This window comes from Hemicordylus capensis, chromosome 6 (assembly GCF_027244095.1).
Source record: "Hemicordylus capensis ecotype Gifberg chromosome 6, rHemCap1.1.pri, whole genome shotgun sequence".
NCBI lineage: Eukaryota > Metazoa > Chordata > Lepidosauria > Squamata > Cordylidae > Hemicordylus > Hemicordylus capensis.
This window is the reverse complement of record NC_069662.1, coordinates 15,392,557-15,419,674: the sequence shown is the minus strand read 5'-3', so window position 1 is coordinate 15,419,674 and position 27,118 is coordinate 15,392,557. Positions and strand designations below refer to the sequence as shown.

The following is a 27,118-nucleotide window of genomic DNA, read 5'->3' as shown; positions in this document are numbered from 1 at the left end:
GCCCGGTTCCAAGTCGCCACCAGACGTACCGGTGGTAACTGGAGACGGAAATTTCATCATTATTGCCATGGTTACAATGCAGAATCAACCATTTGCTTGTGGTATGCGAGTTTAAACAGTTTCAAGTTGCCCCCTCCTTTGTCTTGGTTATCTGGTTTCAAGTATATCCTTATCAGTCTCAGTCCTACTTGTGTAGCCTTCAAACTGATGTGTGCACAGTTCAGTAATTTCTCACTTTATACACAGAGGCTGCTTGACATATGCTCAGCCATCTTACTTTACTTTCACAATATAAAAATTAGAGGCTTGTTGATCTGTCTTCACCCCACGCTTATAAGCCTTTCCACTCCTAGGATGATGTTGGTTTTTTGTAATTTTTGATAATGGCTGTTGTAGTGGACCCAGTCATACAGAAAGTTTACTTGGTGGCAGCAGCAAAAGGTTAGGAGGAATAGAGAGCTATTCCTCCACACCCCAGGATTCCTAACCCAAGTGAACAGTGGCTGTTGATTCAAATGGATGGAACTGAACATCAGGTCAGCTGCTGATGGAATCCTGAAGCAGCACATTCTGGATTAACAAGTCCAGAAGTTTTATGTTATGTTGGGGAGGAGGGAGCACTTATTCCTTATCCAATAGACCAGGCCTGCTCAACTTAGGCCCTCCAGCTGTTTTTGCACTGCAACTCCCATAATCCCCAGTCACAGTGGCCAATAGCCAGGGCGTATGTATGGGAGTTAGAGGCCAACATCTGCAAGAGGGCTGAAGTTGAGAAGCCCTGCAATAGACAATGGTTTATTGGGCCTGGACATATTAACTGGGGCATGGATTCCTCCACCAGCCCAACATGCTGGAATCACTGGGAGTATCTGAGGCTGGCATCAAGAATCCCACTCGATTATTCACCACCTCTGTTTCTCCAGAAAACCTGACCCAGTTCATGACATACTAAAAAGTGCCTCCCCACCAGGAGCAATCTGTGCTTCCATAGAGAAGCCCATTTAGCATTTTGAGAGCTTCTGATTTAAAAAGAGAGAGATCGTTTTTTCAAAAGCAGAAGCAATTTATTAAGCTATTGGTTAACATAACACAAATGGCAAGTCATTGCACAACATAGCATGCAATAAAAATGAGACTGTAGTCTGAATTCTGACAATTGCTTTATATTTTTCAGGCATATTGTAAAAAAAGAAAAGAAAGAAAAACGCTTTTAAACATCCTATTAGTTCACTCAACTGTTTTCCTATATATTGCACTATTCCTAAAGGATATGGGGAAAAACAGAAAGCATCCAGCCAAAAAAGCAGCTTTACAGTACACTGAGATTTTCCTAAAGGCCAATGTTTACTAATAAAATTCTTCTAAGTGGCTTTCTTATAAATGCACTAGTAGGTAGAGTTACAAACATACATTATACTTTTTACTAACAAGAAGAAGGAATGTAAGAGCAACTACAATCTAAAGAACCCTGTTACGAGCACCCATGAGTTTGGGCAGGCCTGCTGTTGCAAATTGCTTTTCAAAGTCCAAATTCACAGCATTTCATACAGAATAGGGAAGAGAAAGATTGCTGTTCAGAGAAGAAAATAGCTTTCCTGTTCATAGATATTTGTACCAAGGACCGAGAGAGTGAGAGAACATAGGCCGGTATGGATGATATTGATCTTGCCCACACAATTTGGAAGTGCACACACCAAAAGCATAGACATCTCAATGCCCTCCTGCGCATCCCTTGATCTGCAGCGGGCGGGGGTGGGTGGGTAGTTGTCTAAATGGCCCTCTAAACAAGTACTTGGAGTGCTTCAAAGCAAGTATTTGAAGAAGGAAACTTCAAGGAGAGGAGAGCTGGTCTTGTGGTAGCAAGCATGACTTGTCCCCATAGCTAAGCAGGGTCTGCCCTGGTTGCATATGAAAGGGAGACTAGAAGTGTGAGCCCTGTAAGATAGTCCCCTCAGGGGATGAAGCCACTCTGGGAAGAGCAGAAGGTTTCAAATTCCCTCCCTGGCTTCTCCAAGATAGGACAAGATTTTATTTTATTTTTAATAGGACAAGATTTTTTTATTGAACCAACAAACTACCAAAGCAAACAGTACGTTGCCAAAGCACAGTTATATACAAAGTGGTTGTTTGTACATCATATATCTACAAAGATTTACACACAATGATTTGGAAACCCACAAGGTTATGAAGTATGCAGGTAGTACTGTAACTCGGGGGTGGGGGATTTCAAGGCACACCAGGTAATCCGGGGTTACATCCAAGATAGGGCTGAGAGAGATTCCTGCCTGCCACCTTGGAGAAGCCGCTGCCAGTCTGTGAAGACAATACTGAGCTAGATAGATCAATGGTCTGACTCAGTATATGGCAGCTTCCTATGTTCCTATGAAACTTGTATAGAGGGTCATTTGGAGAACAGTCCCCCCAGCCATGCCAGGGGAGGGGGACGGTAGGGAAGGTGTCAGGATGTCTGAGGAGGATATCAGGAAGGACACAATCCTGGGATGTCCCCCTTCCTAATCATGGAGACAAGAAACATCCCAGAGTGAGAGAAAAGAAGGAGAGAGAGAAGAAAACTTTCACATGAAGTGGAGGCCAAAAGGACAGACATAGATCATTAGGGTGACTGAAAGGTTTCCTTCATAAATGGCTGGAAGTTAAGGCACAACACAATCCAAACATTCAGATGGAAAACGAGATGAAGCAAAGAGGACTCTGTATCTATCACAAGACTGGATTCTTTGAAATGAATCAAAGGAATTTCAAAAGGAGCTTCTCTGTGTTATCCATCAGAGTTGCATACTTCGGGTTACTCATCTTTGACTTGCAAGGTGAAGGTTCATGTTCCCCTTTTGCTAACTCCAAAGGACACCCAAACCACTAATTCTGAGTATTTGTTTATCATTTAAAACACTGAGGTAGGGGAATACTTGGTGGTTTTACTAATGTTGTAATGTAACATCTGGGATTTTAAAGAGAAAAATTATGGAAGTATTCCATAAATATCAAACATTACTTCAGCATCACATATTTACTGTAAGGCAGACACTCTCAAATTAATTCATATTATAGGTTTCTTTTAAGGCCTCCAGTGCTTTTTCCTGAGTTATATCTTCCCAGTCTTCTGGCAGATCTGCTGGATTAGCAAGATATTCTCTGGCAAAATCATGATTGAACTCTTTTAAAATGAACTTCCAGTAATCAGAAGCATTGATGCTGGGATCTGGTTGGATGCACCAGTCTGGATAATAGACACGGTAATCCTTGTATGGATGCCATTTATATCTGGTGTCTCCATTTCTGAATCTTTTGTTAGAAACCACATCAGAGGAGCACAAAGAACAAGAAAGCTCCTTTGTTTTATCCGATCTGTATCTCCCCAGTCCTTGAGGTCGATGAACTGTTGCAAAGTGCTCCTTGTGAGCACTCCCTCCAGCTTCACAGGGGACTTTGCAAAAGGGGCACTGCTTCCCACAGCCAAACACTCGCTTGAAGATCATATCCATGGGCTTCATAGGCAGTTCAGAGAGCTTGGATTCAAAATCCAACCTGTCAAATGCAGAGAGTATTTCTTTTTTCAAATCAGGAAGAAGGGTTTTAACACAAACAGAAAATTGGCCAGGATCGGACATGTTCTTAAACTGAATCCCTAGTAGACTGTCATTCGAAATAACCAGCTCCTTCTGCATTTCTCTGCAAAAACTGTCCAAGAATTCTGAGATAGTGTCAACACCTTTGTGCTTCAGGTTGTCCAGAGTTTCCCTAACTTTCATTAATATTTCAGAAAGAATCTCATCCTCCAGGTTCTCCAGGTGGTCATTTTCGGCATAATGATCCAAGATTTGCCTCCAGATCCAGCTCTTGACAAATTCTTCATAGGACATAATGTAAGTCACAAAGTTGTTGAAATTCATGTCTTCCAACAACTCCTTCAGAATAGTAAACTGGAAGAAGTTCCGACTGGCATATCCAATAGACTGTCCACTGCTGAGAATATCATCCACTATTTCTATCCCAAGTCTTTTCTTGATGTAATCTACTAGGGCAGGATGGAGACATTGGATACAGAAATCCTGAGCTCTGATCTGTTGGGCATCTTTCTCCTGATAAAGATATCTGAAAGTGGAGAAATACTGAGGCTTCAGTTTTTCCAGGCGCACCTGTGGATTGTTTTCTTCAACAAATTTTTCATGCATGTTCTGAAATGCATGAGCTGCTTCTCCCAAAATGTGAAGCTTTAGGTCCACTTCAAAGCAAACAGCTGTATGCAGTTTTTGACCACCTTGCTGAAGCTCCTTATTGATCATATGCAGTAGTTCACCACAATATGCCTCATCATAATCTACTCTGGAATTGATCTTCTCCTCAATGTACAACATGCACTTGTCCATCAGGGATTTAGCAAACTCTTCTGCTATATGCAAATGCTCCTTTTTGGAAAAAAAGTGCCTAATACAGGATAAAAAAGATGACTGTATATATTCTGGTTTCATTTGAAAGTTTTTTATGTTGTAGTGTGGCAGAAATTTAGCTTCTTGTACTTTGAGGTTAACTGAGCTTCCTCGGTGGGCCAATTCTTTTCTTAAATATAACTCAATATGTGGATATATTTGCCGTTTCTCTAAGGAAACAGGTGATATTTCTGACAACGTTTTTGTCCACATCCTTTCAAACTCTTTTTTCAATTCATCATTTTCTAATCTACATTCATTTTTCCTGCATTCTTCAAGAAGTCCATCAACCTTTCCTTCAATTATTTTCAAGTATTCAGTTTGGAGGGAATTAATCCTGTAAAGACTGTTTTTAATTCGAATGGCTTCCTGACATTTATTAAGAGCATAACTTTCAAGTTCATGTTTCAGGCTGTTGGCGCTCCTAACAAAATCTTCTTTATACTTTTCTATTAGATGCAGATTTGTTGCTCCGCTTTCAAAGTACTCCTTCAGACTCTCCAAAACCTGCTGTTCCCCACAAAATAGATTCCTCTGAAGTTCACAATTCAGAGTGGTAGAATCAATTTCTTCAAGAGAAATATTCTGTATCATAGTTTCCTGTTCAGATACCCAGAGATGCATGTTTCTACGAAAACCCCAATCCCATTTTGAATAGTTCATGGACAGCTGGTTATAGGCTTCTGCTATGAGGCTGTTTCGGAAGCTGAAGATGAAATTCTCGTGTTTCACAGCATTCCATAGACTACCTATCCACTCAATAAACTGAGGGATGTCCTTGGGAGCCCTTTTAACTGTGCGGGTCTTTATGAATTCGAAAAGATATTTCTTTAGCTCAAAGACCTTCTCACTGTAGCCCCTGTTGACTGGGGCCATGGGTGGGACTCCATGCCACAGACCTGGAATGTACCAGTTGTTCATTTCTGGGTCATAGTCCATGATGTCCGAAAACTTGATATCTCTGTCCATGTTCTCCATTTTTGCTGCAGCCCTAGTCATTTCATTAAGCTGTTCCAAAAGATGTTTCCTATCTCTCATGTTTTGGTCATGAGCAGAGACATCACTGACATTCTGATGAACAAAGTGGCAGTTGGTTCTTTGCCCAATCTTCTCCATCCTGAGGAAGGCATGGGTCACAATTTGCAAGATGTCCTTCATTTCAGTGGCATTCTCCATGGCCATGTTCACTATTGTGATGTCACTCAGCCCAATCACTAGAGTGGCCAACTCATTGTCATGTTGGTAGCTGTCTTCTAATTGGGCTAATTCAGGGGCTTTCAAGCCTTCAGTGTCTATCACCAGGATGAAATCACAGCCAAGCTCCTGAGTCATGTTTTCTCTGACATTAAGAAGAGTCATGAAGGCACCTCGTGTACATCGACCACTGCTGACGGCAAACTGCAGCCCAAACATGGTGTTGAGGAGGGTGGACTTCCCAGTGCTCTGCACGCCCAGCACAGTGATCACCATCATTTTGGATTGACCTCTTAGTTTGTGATTGAGTTTAGTAAAAACATCAGTTATCCACTGCAAGGGGATGTTGGATGCATCTCCATCAATCAGCTCTAGAGGAAACCCTTCCAGCATCAGGTCAGCTGCGATGCTTGGGAAACTGACAAACTGCCTCTTGGTTTTTGATATTTTGCCCTCTTTAACCATTGAATATTCTGCCTCATAGAACTGCCCCAGCTCACGCATGAAGTGCTCGACTCCCAGGGATGAGGAAGATATTAGCTCATCCAGCTCTGTGATCTTCTGGCTGTTGCCTCCTACAGCCATGCACCTCTCTTTGTATTCACCCCTTAATTTGGACAGATTCTCCCTAGCAATTTGATCCAGGTTAAACTTCATCCATTTCAAGAAGTAGTGCCTCTCTGTCGACTTCAAATGTTTGATGCTGTCAATGAAATTAATTAAACCAATGGTGAGATCGCATTCATGCTGATCTTTACGCAGGGCCAACCACTTGCCTTTCAGTTCTGATCTGTATTTTTCTGAAGGTGTATCACCTTGACATTCCATTCTACACAGTTCTTTCTCTACTTTTGCCAGATTTTTCCAGAGTTTGCCCTGGAGTTTCAGTGTTTCTTCCTTGTAATTGGCTACATCTTTTATATCTTCTGTAATTTCTGAAGCACATTTGAGAGCATTCTGACATTCTTTGCAGTCTTCATCCACCTGGATTGTAAGCTCTTGAGCCACAGCAGACATCTTATCAACATTCACACTTTTGGGACAAGAGTTGATTATTCTTCCAACTGTAGATCGTAGCAATTCTACGAACTGTGCTGTATTGGTCCTGTCACCTTTCACTAGTATATGTGAACTGTCAAATTTAAGCACAGGAGACAATTTCTTTAAAAAATCCAAACTTTCATTGGATTTTCTACCATGACAGTCAAGGATAAAGTAGTATTGTGTTGATTCCTTCAAAGATGACAAGAGGGCATATTCTCTTTCACTGATAGACTCAGCAAATATAAATGTGGCTGAGGAGACCTGCGTTAGAAAGCTAAATTGCACCCAGTGTGACTCAACATCTCCACGGAGATTTGCAACTGCGACTGGCTCAGGGAAATGATCTAAGCTCTTCTGCCCCCCTGGGAAATACCAGGCCATCTCTACCAGCCCATCAGAAATTTCTCGAGGGATGTTCCCACTCTCCATGTCTCGATGGATGAAGAAATCGTGGTGCTGTTGAGAAGGGCTGAGAAATTCATTGAGGAGTTTGGACTTGGAGAGGCTGCAGCTCCCCACCCGTACGAAGGAAATGGTGTGCATGGAGGTCATAACCAGGCTCTCCTCTCTGAAGCTTCTGCTTTCAGCCAGGGAATGGGGCCTCCATTTTCTCACAATGTCTCTCATGGCCCAGAGCATCAGGGTGCACTTGGGAGTCTCCAAGGGAGGCAGAAGCAAAGGCAACGCAAACTGGCACATGGACATTTTGGAGAAGATCTCCTGTTGGAGGAAACTATCTGAACAAAGCAGAACAGCACAAAGGACATCAAGAGGATTCACAGAAACTTCATTATCCATTTCAATAGTGAAGAAAATTATCTCATCAATTCCCTTCCCCCTCTCCGTTATACCAGTTCCTTGGGTGTCCAGTACAGCATGTTCAAAACGTGTGCTTCTGGCCGTCACATTCAAAGCCAGCACCTTCCTCAGAAAATGCCAAGGCAAGTCCCCTAGTGTATGAGGGGTGCTATCCTTCAGACATCCTGAACTGATTTCCAGAATTTCTCCCAGGCTAAGTTTCTTGCTTTTTTGTTTTCGCAATTTTAATTTATTGAGAATGTCCCGAAGTGCTTTTCTTCTCTCTGTAGAAACATTTTAAAATATATATTATTGTTATTGCCATCAGTAGTGCCCAAGACCCTGTGGAACACAACAACCTAGCTGAGCTCCTCCAAATAGCTCCTTTAGCTCATACTTCTCCTCCTTTCCTCACCCACACTCCTGCACCTTTCTCTGATGCTTACATGGAATCACTACAGTTTTACCACTGTGCATGTTTGTCTGGAAATGACAGCTAGGACCTCGGCACTGACAGTAAAGGAGAAAAGAAAATACAGGGGATAACACAGACCTCATACTTGGAGGATTAGTGGTGGGGCTAACTGCCTAACAATTTAACAGTGTTTATAGTTACCTAGAACCTTCAATTCAATAACAAACATTTGCTTCTCTGAATGGGCTACATACATACTGTCTAAAGCTTATTATGTTCTTTGCCAGAAATGCCAGATTCTCTACCTCAATCATGGAAGCACAGAATCATGAATGTAATGTATGCCCCTTCAGACAAACACTGCTTTAATTGTGAGTGGTGCACTGAGAGGCATGACTGATGGGACTCAGGTGGGGCTTCTGGCCTCTGGTCCCGTTTTGGATACTCTACTCATGTAGAGCAGATTCTGGATAACATCCAAAGAGAGCCAATATTACAATTAGGGGACCAACAGACATGAAAATACCTTTGGCAGGGTATTTCTCCTCTTGCTCTGGTTCTTCCTCAACTTCATCTTCTGGATCCTTACTTGGAGGATCTAGAAACAGACAAATTTAACCACCAAAAAGCACAATGGTTAGGCATTCCGGGAAAATGTCCATTATAGTTTATATTCACTATATTTGTTCACCCAGACTTTTAATTAGATATTGTTTTAATTGTGTTTTAATAGTTTTAACATTTTAAATTTTAGTTGTTGAAATGTGTTAATCTTTTTATTGTTTGTTTGTTTTTAATGTCTTGTAAACAGCCCAGAGAACTTGCGTTTTGGGTGGTATAAAAATGTGTTAAATAAATATTCTGTAAAACATGCTTGGACATGCTCTCTCCAACTAATTTCAAAGGACTTGATTCTTAGAGAGGCAGTTGAAGTTTTAAAGCCTCTTGCTAAAGTCCTCAATAGATATCCTCAATAGATATAAGGTCTCCTCTACTGCAAGGGGAACATTAAGAGCCAGAAATATTTTAATATTGGTCGTAAGGAGGCTTGCAGGGGGGCAGACCTCTCACAAGATCACTGGCCTCCACTCATCCATTTGTTTCCAATTTGTATGAAAATGGATTGGGCCCCCAGGGATATTTGAAGAGGAGAAAGGCAGTCAAATCTACCTTTGAGAACAGCGAGCTTTAAAAGACAACACAGTAAACAGAAAAAGGAACTTGAGCATGGGTATGAGTCAAGAAATGTTCATCTTTCCTCCCCACCCCTCCTCTCAAAAAAGCTGGGCTGGATAGGGGTTGAGATCAGAGATAAGAGGAATCTTACTCCACTTGACAGAGCCCTTTATGACTCGCTTGCTTTTACAGCATTTGTGCAAGTAAGGTGAACAAGACCAGTAAGCAGCAGCTATTGTGTTCTTCATCTTTCCTCCTCCAGAAGCTGCTTTCAGATATTCAGACAACTGGTCCATCCAGATCAATCCTACCTGTACTGACTTGAAGTAATTCTCCAGAGGTTCAGACAGGGGTCCGTCCCTACCCTACCTGGACGATGCAGGGATTGAACCCAGGACCTTCTGCGTGCACAGCCGGTGTTCTACTGCGGATCTATGGCCCATCCAGGCAGCTCTTACAGTGGCAGAGGGAAGTGCTGTTTTCAGAACATCTGTTCCCTATACTCCCAGTGTTCAGAATGCTACTGCCTGTATTGATCCTCCAGTGGCCAACCATCGACAGGGACCAGGGATCATCATGAGCTGTGTAGTAGTCTGCACAGCTAGTTTTTGGCAGTGAGAGTTTAATCATCTTGTGGACAGGATATAAGGCATTTCCAATTCCAGGGTCACTTCCTGTGCTAGCCCACCTAAGAGGGACCATGCAAAGCCGATGCCTGCCCAAAAATACAATTGCCGTTTGCAGCTCAGATCTACCATTAAGCAGCAGCTAGAGGTATTTTGTTGCAGGTAAGGGGGAAGAGAAGTTTTCCTGGAGAAACTAGAGCACTACTAGAGTTGTAACATAGGTGAAGATGGTGATGTGAAGATTCTCCTTTGGCAACATGATTTTGCTTAGACACGTCTTCCTGTGCTGTTGTAATCTTATGTTCCATAATTGATTAGTATGCTTTTAATGGTTTTTGTCCTACATTTTTAATTTTTGTTATATTGATCTGAACTCTTAGCCACTGAGTACAATTCTACTGAAGAAAAACAAGATATTAAAATAGCAGCAATAAACAGGACTAGTGGGCCACTGGGTCTTATTTTAAAGTGACCAGATGTGTGCTGTTTTGTTGGCTAAATGTGGGCCCTTCAGATTTTGAAAAGAAATACCTTTGAAAGGTTTGTTCTTTGTCTCCTCCAGTGCTCTTGGGCTTTCAGTTTTGTCCTCTGGAAGCAAATGCTCTAGAAAGTAAAATGTAATTGTATTACTGGGAAAGAGTCATGTTTGAAAAAATTTGGAAGAAAATCAGGAAGCATCGTCTGTGAACATGCCATCAACTGGGGAGATGGGTGCAGGGTTGAAATTCTTGCCAGGAGGCTTTACACACAGGGCTTTTATTTTGAATCCACTCCTGATTGGGGTGTGCCAGTCCACATATTAGCTGGATTTACCCCGAAGCCCCTGCGGGCTATCAGGGACCAGGACAGACAGGACTTTGTTTTTCCCTGAATGGAGGATGCCTTAGCCTGAAGTATGTCTGGCTTTTAAAAAATCCTTTAGTTTCAGAGGCTTTTGAAAAAAACAACCACCCAGGGCTTCTGTTATGCCCCACAGTTCTTCCATTATGTGTGGAGTGGCCATGCCAGTAAATCGGCGTTTTCCAAAACTCAGTGAAGGGGAGTTTGACAGCTCTTTGGGGTATGGTCTGCTCTAAGTGATTTGCAATTGTAAGCACTGGGGGGTGTTGTTGTTGCAGATTGGTGATACTCTGATGAGGGAAGGGGAGGGAGAAATTCCGGAATTAAAAACAAGCACAAACTACAAAAAGTGTGTCTTCCTATGTTTTACATTGGCTTTAGATATGCAGAATGGATGTAACCCAAGACCCTTTTTGTCTAAGCTGATTCCATTAGGTGTGCGGGGGTGGGGTGGGGCGGGGGCGAGCATGATGTGATGAAGATAGTCACTCACAAAGGAAAGGGTTAAGCATCCTGCTGTTTGATAACTCCTCATGCTGGTCTTCCACTCTTAGCTGTCAGACTATTTTAAAAGAAGCTCTTGCCTCTTCCTCTGTGGTTTGATTTCTGAGTGGTTGGAGGAAAAACCCAGAGCAAGTAGGTGGGAATGCACAAGGAAAAGATATGCCAGGGAGTGCGGGGAGGAGCCGACAGCTATGTGAACTGTCAATTTAATCCCCCAAATTAAACATCTTGCAAATCTGGTGCGAAGCAGATTCACTCTTCAGATACCCCGGGGCATGAAGCCATGTGTGAAGAACTCCCAGGAGGCACAAACTCTCCCTGCGACAGCAATACACAGTGGAATGAGGCACTGAAGATGTATATGAAAGGGTGGGTAGGAGCTGGGCCACATCACCGTTCTTCTGAGACAGTGCTGAATGTCCTGGCCAAAGGGGGTTGAAGTGAGGGAAGAGGCCCTCATCACTCCTTTCCCTGAGCCCTTATCCAGTTGCAGATGAGCACAGATATTGGGAAGAAACAATGCACTCACTGTTCCCTCTAAGGCGTGCGCATGTGCATGCGCTCACACGTTTTCTGATGTCTGCTCAGTTCATTTTTGATCCCGCTCAGGTTGAATCAGGAAGGCCCCACTCTGAATGCACGTGCGCGCACACTGCCTTGATACTGCCACTCAGAACAAAACTCATTCCACACACAGATGAATGAAATTAGAGAGAACACTGGTGCACACATTTGCTCACTGTCTCCCTCCCCGACTCACACAATTCCATCCTGCTCTTCTCTCTGTTCCATTTGGCTTCCACTTCCCAACTGGCTGCCCGTCGCTTTCCAACCACTCCTCCCCACTGGCTCCTTCTCCTAACATTCCAACCTCCCTCCCCTCAGTGATACTTGCATGCTGCCCTCCAACTATCCCTCCCGCCACCAAGGCACCATTGCCCTCCCCTGGCAAAGTTCCAAACCTCCTTCCCAACTAGTAAGCTCACTGTTGCTGGGTGGTTGGTTTTTTGCATCACAAAGCCCTTGGGACATGAGGTTGAAACAAAAAAACAAGGAATCATTCCCTCACGTAACAAACTAAGGTGGTTTAGTGACTATCAGTCTGGAATCTCTGGATGCAAAGTTGAACTACCCCAAAAACTGGGTAGTGCTATATTGCTATATACCCTGAGTATGTCTGAAAATTGGGGCCGGGGGTGGATTAAAGCACAAAATGGCCGTTTGAGCTTCCTGTGTAAGCATTCGGTGCCTTTCAGACCATTCAGAGGTAAGAAAATATGGAAATCATCTTATTGTCTGTAGAGCGGAAACTCCTACCTTTCTTCTGTTCCAGGAGGGAAACACTAGTCATCATGTTGTATGAGTGCACAAATGTCTGTACTTTCGAACACGTATCTGTGTGAATGACTGTACCTACATTCATTTTAAAAGTGAGCTTGGGTACCGGCCCCCTCAAATGCATGGTACAGATGGGAAGTATAATGCTGTACCCGAGTTCAGCATAACAAGTGAATAACTGTACCTGTGTACACATCAGTAGTACCTGGGCAAGTTCAGATAAACAGTCTCCTCTGCACAAATGGAATATAGGGCTGCAGCAAGAATGCACCCACCCCAATATCACTAAAGGACATTTAAACAGGGTTTTGGACCACATATACTGTAGGTGATTCAGAAGATGACCCCCACATGCATTTAGAGTATGTGCCAAGTTCGTGTCAGCACGTCCCTTAAGGAGATGGGTGCATTCTCACCATCGCTCCATCCCCCTCACATGTACAGGAGACTGTACATCTGAATCGGGCCTCTCTGTACACTGTACGCTCATCATACAAGCATTCAACATAATGTGTGAACAGAGATACTGCTGTTGCCTGATCTCAACTATGTTAAATCCTAGATATCTCCACTGTCTTCTGTAAGCAGCAGAAAAGGGGTGGCAGCTCTCGGAGAATCATGGCCCTGTCTCAGCTGTACCACCTGTCACAATGGTGGCCATGCTCGTTTCAACTACTGGGTCACGGAACTGGCCTCAGCTATGCAGGTCCAAACCAGCACATTTTGGGTCACATTCTCCTATTCTGAAGCAGGGAATGATGGGAGAGGGGGTTTCTTGAGTGCTGTTCAGCCACAGTAGGAAGATGGGGAAAGGAAGTAGGGAAATTTCTTGGCCCCTGCTTGGCTGAAGCACTGGCCAACGGCTTGGCTGAATGGGCAAATGTGCAAGCTCTATCTCCCACAGATGGGAATGTATGAATTTAGTAATGCATAGCGGGAGATGCATTTCTAGACTCCCCTGCGAATAGGATGGAGGAGCTCTTCTTAACCCCTTGCTTTCGCCATAGTGCTGATCCAGATCAAAGCCCCCCACAGCTGTTATTCTCCCAGGGCGGGGGGAACTCCCCATGGTGAGGGAAAGGCTGCACATGGCCAATAGTTTTGTGTGTGTGTACACGTGCATGCATGTATACACACACAACTTCCCTCTTTGACTTAATGGAAAAATATTTTCATTATTAATGAATAACATTTGAAGTGCATGCTTATCTTGTGCAAATCAGCACCCTTTCACACCCACAGCATGGGAGTTGTCCGAACTGCAAGCCCCCTCCCCCACTTCAACACTACTCTTGCACGAGGGCAGTGTTTGGACAATCCCCACCCTATGTGATTAGGGCAGAAAGAACACATGGGAAGGGGAAGCACAATTTTTGCAATCATGCCCCTAACTGCATGACCCCTGGCACAGATGGTATCATCTGAACCAGCCCTATGTTAATGGTCTTTGAGGCTAAGAAAAAATGCTAAGTTAGACTCACCATGTACTGAGCACTGCAGAATTTGATCTGAACCTGGATATGCCATTTCTACACATTCCAGGAACTGGCAACAGGCTCTTTCCCCCTTTTTTTGTATTAGCAGCAGCAGCTTCCGAATTTTCTTCTTGGGATCCTCCTCCATTTTGTCCAGGTCTTCATATTCTTCCTCTGTGATGACAGACTGGGAGAGTAGGTCATCTAAAGTGAGCTCTAGGTCCTTCTGAAGGACTTCAGTCAATTGCTTTCTCTTCTTGCGTATTGTTTCATCACCAGATGTCACCACTGAATCCACTGAGCTGTGGCACAAGCATTGAATTTCATTTCAGGAGCCAGTGAGGGGAAAAGACAAAAAATGAATGATGGAATAAGAGACCCTCCAGTGCAGTTTTTTACTCCTAAATAAAGATGCATAGGTTGTGTTATTAACACCACACACACCTTTCACACACATTTTGCATTTTTAATATCAACAGCCAAGCCAATGATTCTTTTCCTTTGCAGTGCACGGCGACACATGAGTAGACCCCTGACCAGGATGCTGCAAGCAGCTTCCCAGGCTCGGGGGTCTCTCCAGGATGCCCTGCACACTCGTGTGGGGCATCCTGACACTTCCGGGGGCCATGTGGCCCCCGATCCCCACAGCCCCTGCAGGCTCCGTGACGGAGTTGGCAGCTGTGTGGGCAGCCGATCCGGCTGCCCAGCTAAGAGGGGATGCTCATCTGTGGGGAGAGTGGACTAAGCCCGCTCTCCCCACAGAACCCTGTCAGGCGCTTTGCACGTGTCGTGCGAAGCGTCTCAGTGAGTGGGCAGAGCAACAAGCCCCATTTTCTCTATAAGTTGATTGCTTGCTAAATGTATCATCAAAGCACTGGCTTATCATTTAACCTCCAAAATTACCCTTTGATGGATTCTCTCAATGAAACATCGCTGTTCAGACCCTCTTTTGTGTTCCTTCGACGGACTCCTTCCCCAGTTGATGTTGGCCCAGGTGTATTTCTCATGGCCTGCATCCTGGCGAGATCTTCTGTGGCTTTGGACTGCTTTTTGGCTAGAAATCAAGAATGCAAGGACCAACAAACCGTTTTACTAGTTCTGTTCACATGACATGTCAGGATAGCATCCACTGGCCCTGCCCCCAGCCGCCCCCCTCATGTTCATACAAGCAGGATACCCCTAGACACAGATCAGGCAGAAAGGATCTACATGCTTGGATGTGCAAGTGTTCTGAGGAACGCAGAGAAGTATCGAATGCAGTGCGATACTAGCAGTGGCGGATTTATAGCAAAGTCACGCCAGGGCTATGTGTCCTTTGCATCTAAAAGAATATTCAAATTCTAGTCAGAAAAATTCCTGCAGATCAAGCACATCAGCTGCTTATGTGCACCGAACATGTTTGAATAACTGTAGATGCATAGTTCTGCACATGTGTACATAGATTGTATCTGTGTTGAACATAATGTGCAAATAGGGCTATTGGTTTAAAATAACCCAAAACATTAACATCAATGCTTTGCTGTGACAAAGCTTTGATTATTATGGTGACGGTTGGCCAGAGTGAGCTACATCCAATTCATGAGTCCAGTCATGATCCAGTTGGTTGTAATATTTTTATGTATTTGTTTGTTTTAAACTCTGTATTTGATCTTTGATCAAAATAAACATTGATTGATTCATGATTCTGCAACTTATAGAACTGCCTTTGTTTGCATACAAACCCGTATTTGAATTCTCAGAAATCTCTCTTCTCACTGAGGGTCCGCTTCTGCTTCGTCTCCCGGAATTATCAAAGATCTTTGTTCTGCTTCCTTTTTCCTTGGACCCAGAGACGTTCAGAGCCTTGGCTTTTTGTCCTTTCACTGAGGATCCGGTGGTGTTCTGGATCTTAGTTCCCCTTCCTTTTCTACAGGATGGAGGGACATTTGGGCTTTCAGCCTTGTTTCCCATCTCCAGAGACACAGGAATTTCCAGGTTCTCAACTCTGCCACCTTTGTCTGGGTGCACAACAGTGCCTTGTTTCCCAGTTGTATTCCCAGCATCCGGGGAGGCCAAATTAGCAACTCCACTAATACTTGGGTCTTCAGCTCTGCTTCCAGCCCCTAGAAGAATGCCTGGATTTTCAACTTCCTTTCCTGTCTCTGACCCTGAAGGCTTCAAATTCACAACCTCATTTCCTTTCTCCGGGAACAAAGCAGCCTGCAAACTCTCAGCTCCATTTCTGTTCTCTAAGAACACAACAGTGCTTTGGGTTTGAGGTTCATTCCTGAGATTTAAGGGACCTGATAAGAATCAAAAGAAAGAGTTAAACACAACTTCAGTTTCTTGATATTTTAAATTTCTTTGAAAGTAATTGTACAAGGAATAAATGAATTAACAGGAATCAGCAATGTGAATGTGACAGAGGGAAATCAACAGTTGCAGGTCTTCCTGGCATGGAGAAACAGCAACAGCAAGAGCTGCACCTGTTGAATGTGTGCCTTTTATACAGCTATTAGAGCCACGAAAATCTGTTCAGAAAAACAGTGAGACTCCTCTTTCCCAGTAGGCTTGCCAAATGACCAAAAAACCCAAGCAAAAAACCCTCAGGCCCATTCTGTTCCTTTAACAACAACTCTTTATGCAGAAATTAGTAAGTGAAGTTTTTTAAGCCACCTAATGACGCAGTGGGGAAATGACTTGACTAGAAAGTCAGAGGTTGCCGGTTCGAATCCCTACTGGAACATTTCCCAGACTACGGGAAACACCTATATCGGGCAGCAGCAATCTAGGAAGATGCTGAAAGGCATCAATTAATACAGTGCGGGAGATGACAATGGTAAACCCCTCCTGTATTCTGCCAAAGACAACCACAGGGCTCTGTGGTCACCAGGAGTCGATGACACCGACTCGATGACACACTTTTACAATATGCTATTTACTAATTGCTGCAGATCAACCCTCAAAGGCGTAGGAGTTGAGGCTGGTTAAAAAGGTTGGAGCCCTCAAGGGAGAGAGAGTAGAGAAGGGACCAATGTCCCCTCTAACAGGGATTCCCAGATGTTGTTGACTACAACTCCCAGAAACCCCAGCTGCAAAGGCTTTTGCTTGGGGGTTATGGGAGTTGTAGTCAACAACATCTGGGAATTCCTGTTATAGGGAGCACTGGAAGGGACGTATATTTCCTTCTCTCATCAACAGAGTAAACTGAGAGGGGAAGGAACATTTCCTGTTCAATGTCTTGTTAAATCAGTTCTCTTTAAAAAGGTATTGTGAAATACACTTTTGTACAAGAGCCAGATGAGGTAGCAATATTTACACATTCACAGAATGGCCACAGAACCTTGGGACATGTAGAGAGGATTCAGTGCTGCTGTCGGAACTTGTAAAATACAGCTATTTGAAAGGGCAAGAAAATCCCCCAGCTCAAAGAGTTTTAGAAAGCATACTCACCATTTTCTACATATTCAGAAATTGCCCGGAGCCTTGGGAATATGTACCTCAGGTTTTCCAGGCAATCCAGGAATCGTTCATGTGTTGATCCCCCTTTCCCCAATATTGTGTCGATCAGGCTTCCCACAAATTCTTGTGGATTCTTTATCTGACTCAGGGAGAAATACTCGCCCTGGATGAGGAGCAAGTGGGACTCGGCTGCATCCAAGATCAATTCTGAGTCTATCTCAGAAAGCGCTTCCGTTAACTTCCTTCTGGCCTTCTGTATAATGTCTGAAGGTCTCCCACCAGAAGCCATGGCTTCCAACGAAGCTGAAAACTGGTTTTAGAACATTAATGAACCTTTTTTTTATTATCTAGAAAGATCATTTCAGAAAAAATGAAATAGCACATGACATTGAAAACATCATTAGCCTTGATGGGCTTAGCTTTTCTTTGGGGAATAGCAGCCAGAAAGGACATTATATGGATCAGGCCAGTGGTGGGAGAGTAGGCTTAAGAACATAAGAACAGCTGCATCAGGCCCATCTAGTCCAGCATCCTGTTTCACACAGTGGCCCGACAGATGCCTCTGGGGAGCCCACAGGCAAAAGGTGAGGACATGCCCTCTCTCCTGCTGTTGCTTCCCTGCAACTGGTATTTAGAGGCATCTTGCCTCTGAGGCTGGAGGTGGCCTATAGCCTGACAAGTAAAGGGGGCTTAAAGCCCCTCTGCCCCATGCCCCCACCAAGTACTGATCCAGTGCTATTTACCCTGGAAAATAAACTCCTCATAGAACCAATTAGCTACTGGTGGGGGGGGGGAGTCAGATTGCCTCCCATGGATCCAGACTGTGGAAAGGGTAGGATTAAAGCCCCCTACCCCAGTCACAACAACCACAGGTCTAATCTGCAGGTGAGCCTAATCCAGCTTCTATTTCCTTTTTATTTATTTTTTAAAAAACAAAACCTATTTGGACTAATGACTGTTTAAACATCATGTATACTTTGGCCATAAGCATTTGGCATATTTTATCCAGAAAATAGCAACCGAATAAGGATGGTGAAACCCACTATCCCATTCTTGGCTGTTATATATACACAAAGTGAGGCCTTCTAATAGCAGAATGTAAGAAACATAACTGATTAAGCAGACATTCAATTCAAGTGGATTACTCTAGGGTATAGGAACATTCTCACACAGAAGCCCTTGGCCCTGTCTAGCCACGCAGATTAGCAGGGACAGGGGCTGGAAACCAGGAGGTTAGAATAGGATTGCCACCTTTCTTTCCGGCTGGGCTTTTATGCTCAATAGCTATGTGATGAGCTGTTTAGAACAGGGTTTCTCAACGTTGGGTCCCCAGGTGTTAATGGACTTCAACTCCCATAATCCCCAACCAAAGGCCACTGGAGCTGGGGATTATGGGAGCTGAAGTCCAAGAACATCTGGGAGCCCAATGTTGAGAATCCCTGGTTTAGAAGGTGCTACACATGATCCACCACAGCACCAACATTCTTGGGAAAGCTGCATCTGTTGATCTCTACTAGTTATCTAGTAATAGCAGAAGTAGTAGTTAAAGCCAGATGTACTGGATGGAGATTCCCTTGTTCAAGACACTGAGCCTCTTGCATGGTGGCAATTTTACAGCACAAAAAGGAGATTGTCTCACAATAACTCAAATCTCCAAAGGTAAAAAACCTCAGAGAGAGACAATGATGAGGGGGTGGGGGGAATATTTACATTAAATATAAGATAGGATTAGTCAAATGGCTGAAATGCTGGCTAACAAAGCACAGGTGCAAGATCCAGACTAAGCAAAAGTGATTTCCTCTTCCTTCTGCAACTGCCTGAAAATATGCCCCTGAGCCTCTAAAGGCAGAGGTAGCTGTGGGAGGAAGGGGAGGCCATTTCCCCTTGGGCTGGAATGCAGCATTGTTGCACTTGCATGTTGTTAGGATGTCAGCCAGATGTTTGCAATTCTGTACAGATTAGAATTACTTAATGCACAGGATTCTTGAGCATGATCATGGTACAAAGTCACCAAATGCCTGTATGCAAAACTCTGGTTGATCATGAGCCAAATTATACACAAATCTCAGGATTACATAGAAATTCAATTTATGATAGTTCTGCAGCTTCTCGGTGGTGGTAATGATATGCAGCTATATAATATGCAAAGTAATACAAGGCTAATCTTGAGCTAAAAGCCAATTGCAAAGTTAAAAACAACAATCACCCAGGGCCCCCCCTCCCATTGCCCTGAGCCCTGCACAAAGGACCTCTAGCTTTATAGAAGCTCATAAACAAAGAGCAGAGATACAAGGGCTTCTGCAGGAAACAATCTTCAGGGTTCAAAGGCACCCCAAATCTGCAATAGAAAAACCAACCCTAACCTTACTTTGGCAAATAAAACTTGACTGCATATTGGCATTCCCAAATGTGTTGTGCCAAATTAAGTTTAGGTGTGTGTGTTTCATGGTAGGTTGTGAATGCCTTTGAACTTTGAAGATTGTGATTTGCTTCTTATATTTTGCCTCCTTGTTTATAAGAGTTATTGAAGCTAGAAGTGAAATTTATATACTACTTATCTTGGATTTAAAGGAATAGAACCTACCTTTCTTTCCCTGTGTGAGTCAAGAGTTCTTTCTGCTGCTGTTGTGATGTATGTGAGTTTCCTGTAAGGGCTTTCGCTCCACAGAGCAGAGGAAATGAAAGTGAAAACAGGGAGATGCTGAAAGCCTATTGGAGGAGATTTCTTGGCAAACATACTGAATGAGTTTCTCTCTCTCTCTCTTTCTCTCAATACACATCAGTGTTTCTTTGTAGCCAGAGCTTTGATTGGCTATTCTACTTTTCTGTTATTCTTCTGTTAAATATTGTAGTGTTTTAAGGGGTGTGGGGGGTGAGGTTTAAAGAAAACAACTATCTGAATATGGTTCCTCCCTAAAGAACAGATACTTTTAAAAATAATTTCTGCAGCAGCTGACTATGGGCTCAAATGTGGGACACGCCTTTTTGCCATGAATTTTGATCTGGTTGAAATGGATGCACAGAGTCTTGAATATTTAAGTCTGCTATCTGTTCCACGCACACTGACAAGTGGCAAAGCCTCACCTGTGTACTTCTCTGTAAGCCCAAGGCAAGACCACACCGACTTCATTCAGCTATTTGTCACTTGACCAGCATATGAACTCTGTTGATATGAATTCTCTTTTCAAAAACACAAGGCAGGACAGAGTGTGAAAACTCTATTATGTGTGACTGGCAACAGCAATTTCACAAACATGTGAGTTACCACTGAATGTTAACTGAGTAATAAACATGCACTTGCCAGAATTGCAAATAACTCTGAGTAGTTAAAAATTTCCTGAGGTAGTCTTGCCATTGTCTTTTTGCAAAACTTGTCCAAAATGCCCGATTAGACTCTCTCATTACCCTGTGATGCATCTTGTCCATAAGCTACATCACTAAAAATTGTGAATTATTACTGACTTCTGGGGCAATAGAGGTACAAAAATTAATTTGACACAACTGACATGGGAGTACCAATATGAATTAAGTTTATTGATTAATCATCTGACCATAGCAAAACCATTTTTAAAAACCCATTAAAAATAGCAAAAGCTTTTAAAAATTTTTAAAACCCCTATTAAAAATAACAATCATACAAAATAAAAAAGATTAAAACAAAATGTTAACAGCAAATACATTGATTCTAGAACAGTAAAGATGTTTTTTTTAAAATAGACAGTAATTTTAAATAAGAATGACAGTACTTAAGCATTCCCATTTAAAATCTTCCTCAGCATTCAGAATCTCTATGACAATTAACCCCAATGGACCCCACATAGTTTTCTCTTAAAGCTAAGGCGTTAACAGTAAAAATGGCCACTCTCTCCACGACATGTTGATTTGTTCCCTGCTGTAGGAAAGTCAGTGTTTCCTTTATGCTACAATATTTCACTTTCTTTAAATGAGGTGCTAAATATTGTAAGGATATAATGGGCAGATCTTCCAGAACGGCAGCGCCACATACAGTACCAATGTGCAGCCTAACCCTAATTTGCCAAATTAAGGTCAAGTTGGTTTTTGTATTGTAGATTGTGCAGGGGAGGCTCCCCCATGAGGCAAGGTGAGCCAGCAGATTCGGGAGGCGAGACCACTGGCTCTCTGTGGGTGTTACCCGCCTGCCTCAGGCTGCAGTCATTATGAGCAGACTGGCAAAGCAGTGGAAGATTAAGTGAGCAAGTAACTGCCATCTTAACCACACACCCGTTCATGTGACTTTGTGGGAAGATACCAAAGTTACGGGCGTCAGAAAGCAAGCTGGGTCTCTACTGAAAACAGTGTAAAACAAATGGATGTCTCCATCCATTGACCCACAGAACCACAAGTGCTGCACCTCTACCACCTGTTTCCCATCTCTTGGCATGTAGACTTGCCCAAAACCACTACCTGCTTTGCTCATTGGAGATGGTATTTCAGACCTGGTTTAAGGATTTAATGTGGACAGACAGGTTGGTCACATTATCTCCAGTGCTGTGTGAAGGGGTCCCTAACCTGCATTAAGCGTTGATTACTAGAGGTGCTAACTCAAAATGACCAGGAGAGGTCAAAATAAGAAAAGGCCAAATATTGGCAAGCAGAATTGAGGTAACCACAGCCCTATTCACAGAAGCAAGCACAAGCTATTGTACATTCTGATCCTACGAGGTATGGACCACCTGACCAGTATTCCCTCTGACAGGGATTCCCAGATGTTGTTGACAATTCCCAGAATCCCCAGCTGCAATGGCTTTTGCTTGGGGATTCTGGGAGTTGTAGTCAACAACATCTGGGAATCCCTGTTAGAGGGAACACTGCACCTGATTCACTCCCACCCCTAAGGCCAGCCCAGGGGTACACCCCACACAGAATATAACCCAGGCTCACCCCTACCTTGGCCACCTCCTCCTTAAATGTCTACACTTCCTCTGGCAATTCCTTTCCATATCCCCTGCCCAGCTCCATGCAACTAGGCAGACTGCGTTTGTTAGATTTTGGAATCTGTGGTGGTTGTTTATTTAACAAGGTATACAATTAATTTTGTTCTACCTCTCTCTAATGTGAGGGGGAAGGACAGAAAGAAAACCCTTAACCTGCCCCCAAATTTAAAAACAAAAACAAATGTTATCAGCAACAAAAAGAGGAAAGAGGAAAATAAAAATTGCACTGTCATGTTAGGAAAAGGAAGAACATTCTGGAATCTGGACTGCATAGAGCAAAGGTGCCAACTTAGCATCATGGCAGTATTTTCCCCATCATGGTGGTGGGAACATTTTGGTTTACACAACAAAAAGTCTTCCCTTCCTGAATGCTATGTAGATAGGACCAATCCCCAGTTTGAGATGGCCTACTCTGTGGGTGAGGTTCATGATGTCGTGCAGTGTCACAAATTGTGCTAACAACTTGCCCTCCATGCACCCACATGGACATGGTGAATCTTTGCTGGTTTCAGGCAGTCCATCCTGCCCTCATTTTGATTTGGACCACAAAGATCAGTTTATGTTCATAACTCTACCTACTGGTGCATTTGTAAGAAAACCAGTGAGAAGTTCATGAGTAAACACTGGCTTTTAGGAACAGCAGAGCATAGGCTCATGGGAAGCAAGTTCTAAGAGAGCACAATTTGTGACATTGAGCAAGACCATTACTGATCACAAGTTAAATCTTTTAAGACTGTAGGTTCCCATTTCCCAGCTTTGTGGTGCTTGAGCCAAAATAAGTTAGCCTTAACTCTGTTCTTAAGGTGGCACGGTTTTTGACTATCTAATATATGTCTAGGTGGGTTTCTGCAGTTCCTTATTCCTACTTCATCTGAGAACTGGGCAAGTTGTTGCCAGTTTCAAGAAAGGAAGACTGTGGTGGGATTTCCAAGTAACAAGCTCCTAGTGCTGCTGCATCTCTTTCAAACTGCAATTTGTTTTTGGGAATTAGGTAAACTACAAGGTAAAAGCCTGGCGAAAGAGAAAAGTCTTCAATAGAGACTTAAAACTCGAGAAAGAAGAAACTAAACGAATCCGTAGCTGAAGGAAATTCCAGAGAAGTGGGGCAGCAACCGAAAAGGCCCTTTCACGGGTCCTAGCACCCCGAACCTCCCTTATATTGTGTAAACAGCTTGGAGACATGAGTCTGGGTGGTATATACATGTGTAAAATAGCATTAAATAAACCAGAGGACGACTCCATCTACTACTATGAATATTTATATACAGCTCTGTCTCAAAGCGGTTTACATAGAAAAATAAATAATACATAAATAAGATGGCCCCCTGTCCCTAAAGGGCTCACAATCTAAAAAGAAACACAAGGCAGATACCAGCAACAGCCACTAGAGGGATGCCGTGCTGGGGCTGGATAGGGCCAGTTGCTCTCCCCTTGCTAAATATAAGAGAACCACCACTTTAAAAGGTGTCTCTTTGCTCAGTTAACAACAGCAGAGCAATTAACTCTTAGCTCAGTTAGCTGGCCTTGCAGAAGTCCACAAAATTCGCAAGCTTGCAAAAATGTTTGCAATTCCGTTATGCCCACAGCCTAGAAAGCAAGATCAGTTTTCCAGCGCGACTGAACAGTGCAATCTTATGCATATAACCTTAGTAAGCGTCAATGGGGCTTACTCCTTAGGTCGGAAGTGTGTTTAGCAAGCAATCCTTGCCTAGGAGTAAACCCCATACACGTCATGGGACTTACTCCTAAGTAAAGATGCAGATTGTACCCTTAATATTACACACAACACTCCCCACCCCGCTGCACAAATTCTGGATTCTTAAAGTTAGCAGCAGTCAATGACTCTTCACAGAAGAAAGGGGGAAATTCTTCCATTTTACACATTTTACCTAGTAACGGTTGGCCCTAAAGAGCCACGCTCTCTCCCGCCAGCCCGAGAGCCGCGCTGCCTGCAGGCTGGCTATTCGTCAGGTATAGCACCTGACGCATAGCCAGCATGCAGGCGGCGCGGCTCTCTCGGTTCCGGCGTGAAAGAGAGGAGGAAGCTTTAGTGGCCTCCTCCTGGCTCCTTTGCTTAGGATCAAACCCTACTGATTTTTGCTAAATGTGTTTTGTCTTAACCCTAAAAAACAGCAGACTTAGTAAGCCTGGTTTCAATCCTTGCCCACCCACCCCCTTCTCAGCCCCTTCATCATCGCAAAGTTTGTTTCTCTGCATGCACAGGTGCCCCCACACCACACACACCATTATGTGAAAGACAACAGAATACAACAGATCACAAGGCAAACATCCCACTAGGTCTTGCTTACTGTTTTTCCACCCCTGATTTTGCTATAAACTAAGCCAGCGTCCAACACCAGAAAGTGCACTAGATAATCTGTTCCATCCTTCAGTTTTTTCCCCACCTGTATGGCAAGCCACGCCAGAGTTATTATTTAAAGCAGAACTAAATCCTCTTCCTTTCCAAAGAGGAAAACATGAAGAACAGACTGACCTCGCCGAAAAAAAGATCAACGATTCCTCCAGGCAGCTTAGCGCCTTGTCCACTTTACGGTCAAAGCAAGGAGGCGGGAAGAAAGAAGAGAAAAGATTCGAGAAGGCGGGAAACTCGAATTTGTTGCTGGGGGGTGTTCTTCATAGCCATCCCTTCCAATGCAAAATACAGTATGAAAGAAAACCACCAGAAAGAGAGACGAGGGGAGGGAAAGGCACAAAACTCCACTCCAAGTTTTCTAGCCACCCCTCTCCACAGCCCAGTTTACAAAGTACAAAGGAGATAAAGATGAACTGGGAGGAAGTGCTTGACTGGAAAATATTTGGGGCCTGGGAGAAAAGTAAACTGCAGTGCAAAGGCTCTTTTGCAGCTGAATTCCAGGAGGAGAATATTGCTGGGAGAGAGGAAGCTAAAGATTTATAGACTGAGCATCCAAAAAGAGAGATTGAGATTTGGTTATTACACCTGCATCCTTATTTCCATCTGCGAAATATTAGAGGGAGGGCACAGCAGTGGGCCTGGCTCATCTGCTTTGGTAATCTGGAATCATGTTAAAGCGCTGTGTGTGTACTTTATGACCTGCTTTCCATTTGGGGCATGCTTCTAGCCAGAACTCCCAGGTTGCTTGGCTCCCTTACACATTCACAGGCATATTGCTGTTTCCATCCAGGATAGATTGGAGGGCTTGCAATAGCTTCAGCCAGGGTTGGCAACTCTAGAAGGCAGAGCTAGCCTGACTGCGAAGCCAGGTGAAGTCAGCAAATATGGGGCAGCAGTGTTAAAGCCCATGGCTGCACCATTCTCATCCCAAGGACTGCTACCCAAGTCCCCCAGCCAGTATCACACATTGCAGAAGACTGGATTGCCGTCCATTGCAAAATGCCTTTGTCTCATGCACCCACTGACATGTAGGTGCACCAGAGTCAGGCTGCAAACACCAGCAGCCATGCCTGGAAAGATTTCTAGAGACTCTGGGGAGAGCACTGAAAAGTGACAATTGTAGCAGCTCATGTGAAAACAGGCTGAAGAACGCATCACAAAAAGGCAAAAATAGGGACAATGGTTTATCAGGGACAGATTACAGAAAACAGGGGCAGTCCTTGGTCAATAGGAAACAGTTGGAGCTATGCTATTTCTGGTGATTATTTTTTTTTAATCTATACCCCAGTATTGTTCCCCAATATCAGTCTCCAGAATTGCTTTCAAGTTTCACCAGGAGATTGATGCCAATTGCTGGAGCTGGAGACTCACTCAAAAGCCCAACATCTTCAAGTTATGTAAGCAGTGTGAAGAAGTCCAAGGCTGAACCTTTATTCCATAGTTTGCCACTGCCTTTTCACATGCCAGCTACAGTCACAGAAAGGGTACGGGTCAGAACTTGTAAATTTTAGACATTGCCATTTAAATATATCTATATTGTACAAATGATCCAGAAGGTATATTTTGAACATATGGGAAATTAAAAATCTGTTTAACCACAAGTTCCACAAGATAAATAACCGGAAGACCAGATGTCCAACAGAAAGCAATTTAAGAAGATTATTTAAACCCATGAGAAAGACACACATTTTGTGCACCTATAAAATGTTGACCATGCTGAAGGCAAGTTGGACAGTATCAAGCCAAGGGGATACCCCTTTGGCTGACAGTCTCCTCAGACCTAGGAGCTGTATATGCACCATTGACTAGAGCAGTGAGGTCCACTTTGTGCAATCCTTTATTGTTGTTGTTGTTGTTATCATAGCCATGGGAGCTACCCAGAGTTTTGGGGTGGTAGAGTCAGTCACAAAATGGCGGCTTGGGTAGACAGAGCCAATTGCAAAATGACAGCTTCTTTTGTGGGGGAGGGACATAACTACAGAATGAGGGCATTTATTTATGTAAATTATCCATCGCATGTATATACCATCCCATATACAATATCTGGGTGGTTTACAAATTAAAATGCAACAACAATTAACACCTTAAATCATATAAACCCAATTTTTAAAACCATCCATATAACTTTAAAACATTCTAAACTAAAAGCCTGATAAAACAGGTGTGTTTTCAAGCCAGAGATGTGGAGATTCTGATTACATTGGAGAGCCTGTTCCAGAGCCCTGGAGCAATCAGTCAATCAGTCCTTTATTACGGTCATGGACCAGTGCATAGCTAAAACATACATACTTACATGCTTACATATACATTCTTCTGTCTGGAGCATTTATATCCCACTTCCTCCAATGAGCCCAGAGCGATGCACATGGTTATCTTTATCCTCGCAACAACCCTGTGGGGTAGGTTAGGCTGAGATACTCTATCCCCACTTAGTCATATCCTCCCCCGCCCCAAATTAAGAAGCTATAAATGTTTTAACCCTTCCTCACA

At 43.5% G+C, this 27,118-nt stretch overlaps 1 protein-coding gene across 6 annotated transcripts; it reads right to left on the bottom strand.

The window, feature by feature from the left end:
• Positions 1 to 1,042: 1,042 nt before the first annotated feature.
• Positions 1,043 to 26,946, bottom strand: LOC128329418 (interferon-induced very large GTPase 1-like). Of its 6 annotated transcripts, none has more exons than XM_053260588.1 (9): positions 26,922 to 26,946; positions 19,884 to 20,479; positions 17,291 to 17,609; positions 15,580 to 16,140; positions 14,762 to 14,912; positions 13,865 to 14,160; positions 10,233 to 10,304; positions 8,426 to 8,497; positions 1,043 to 7,768 (listed from the first exon to the last, which is right to left on the bottom strand). In XM_053260588.1, the coding sequence occupies exons 2-9, from the start codon at positions 20,034 to 20,036 to the stop codon at positions 3,054 to 3,056; spliced, it is 6,339 nt and encodes a 2,112-aa protein (XP_053116563.1). In that variant the 5' UTR covers positions 20,037 to 20,479; positions 26,922 to 26,946; the 3' UTR covers positions 1,043 to 3,053. The 6 variants fall into 6 exon arrangements, with proteins under 6 accessions (XP_053116563.1, XP_053116560.1, XP_053116561.1 ...); XM_053260585.1 differs by lacking the exon at positions 26,922 to 26,946 and adding an exon at positions 24,660 to 25,000; XM_053260586.1 differs by lacking the exon at positions 26,922 to 26,946 and adding an exon at positions 24,749 to 25,000.
• Between the last annotated feature and the right edge of the window lie 172 nt (positions 26,947 to 27,118).

Coding starts and splice junctions, on each gene's coding strand:
- LOC128329418 (XM_053260588.1), bottom strand. CDS start 20,036: ATGTTTGCCAAGAAATCTCCTCCAATAGGCTTTCAGCATCTCCCTGTT. Junction 16,141..17,290: donor TTCTGAATATGTAGAAAATG/GTGAGTATGCTT, acceptor GATTCTTATCAG/GTCCCTTAAATCTCAGGAAT. Junction 8,498..10,232: donor AAAGAACAAACCTTTCAAAG/GTATTTCTTTTC, acceptor GTCTGTTTCTAG/ATCCTCCAAGTAAGGATCCA.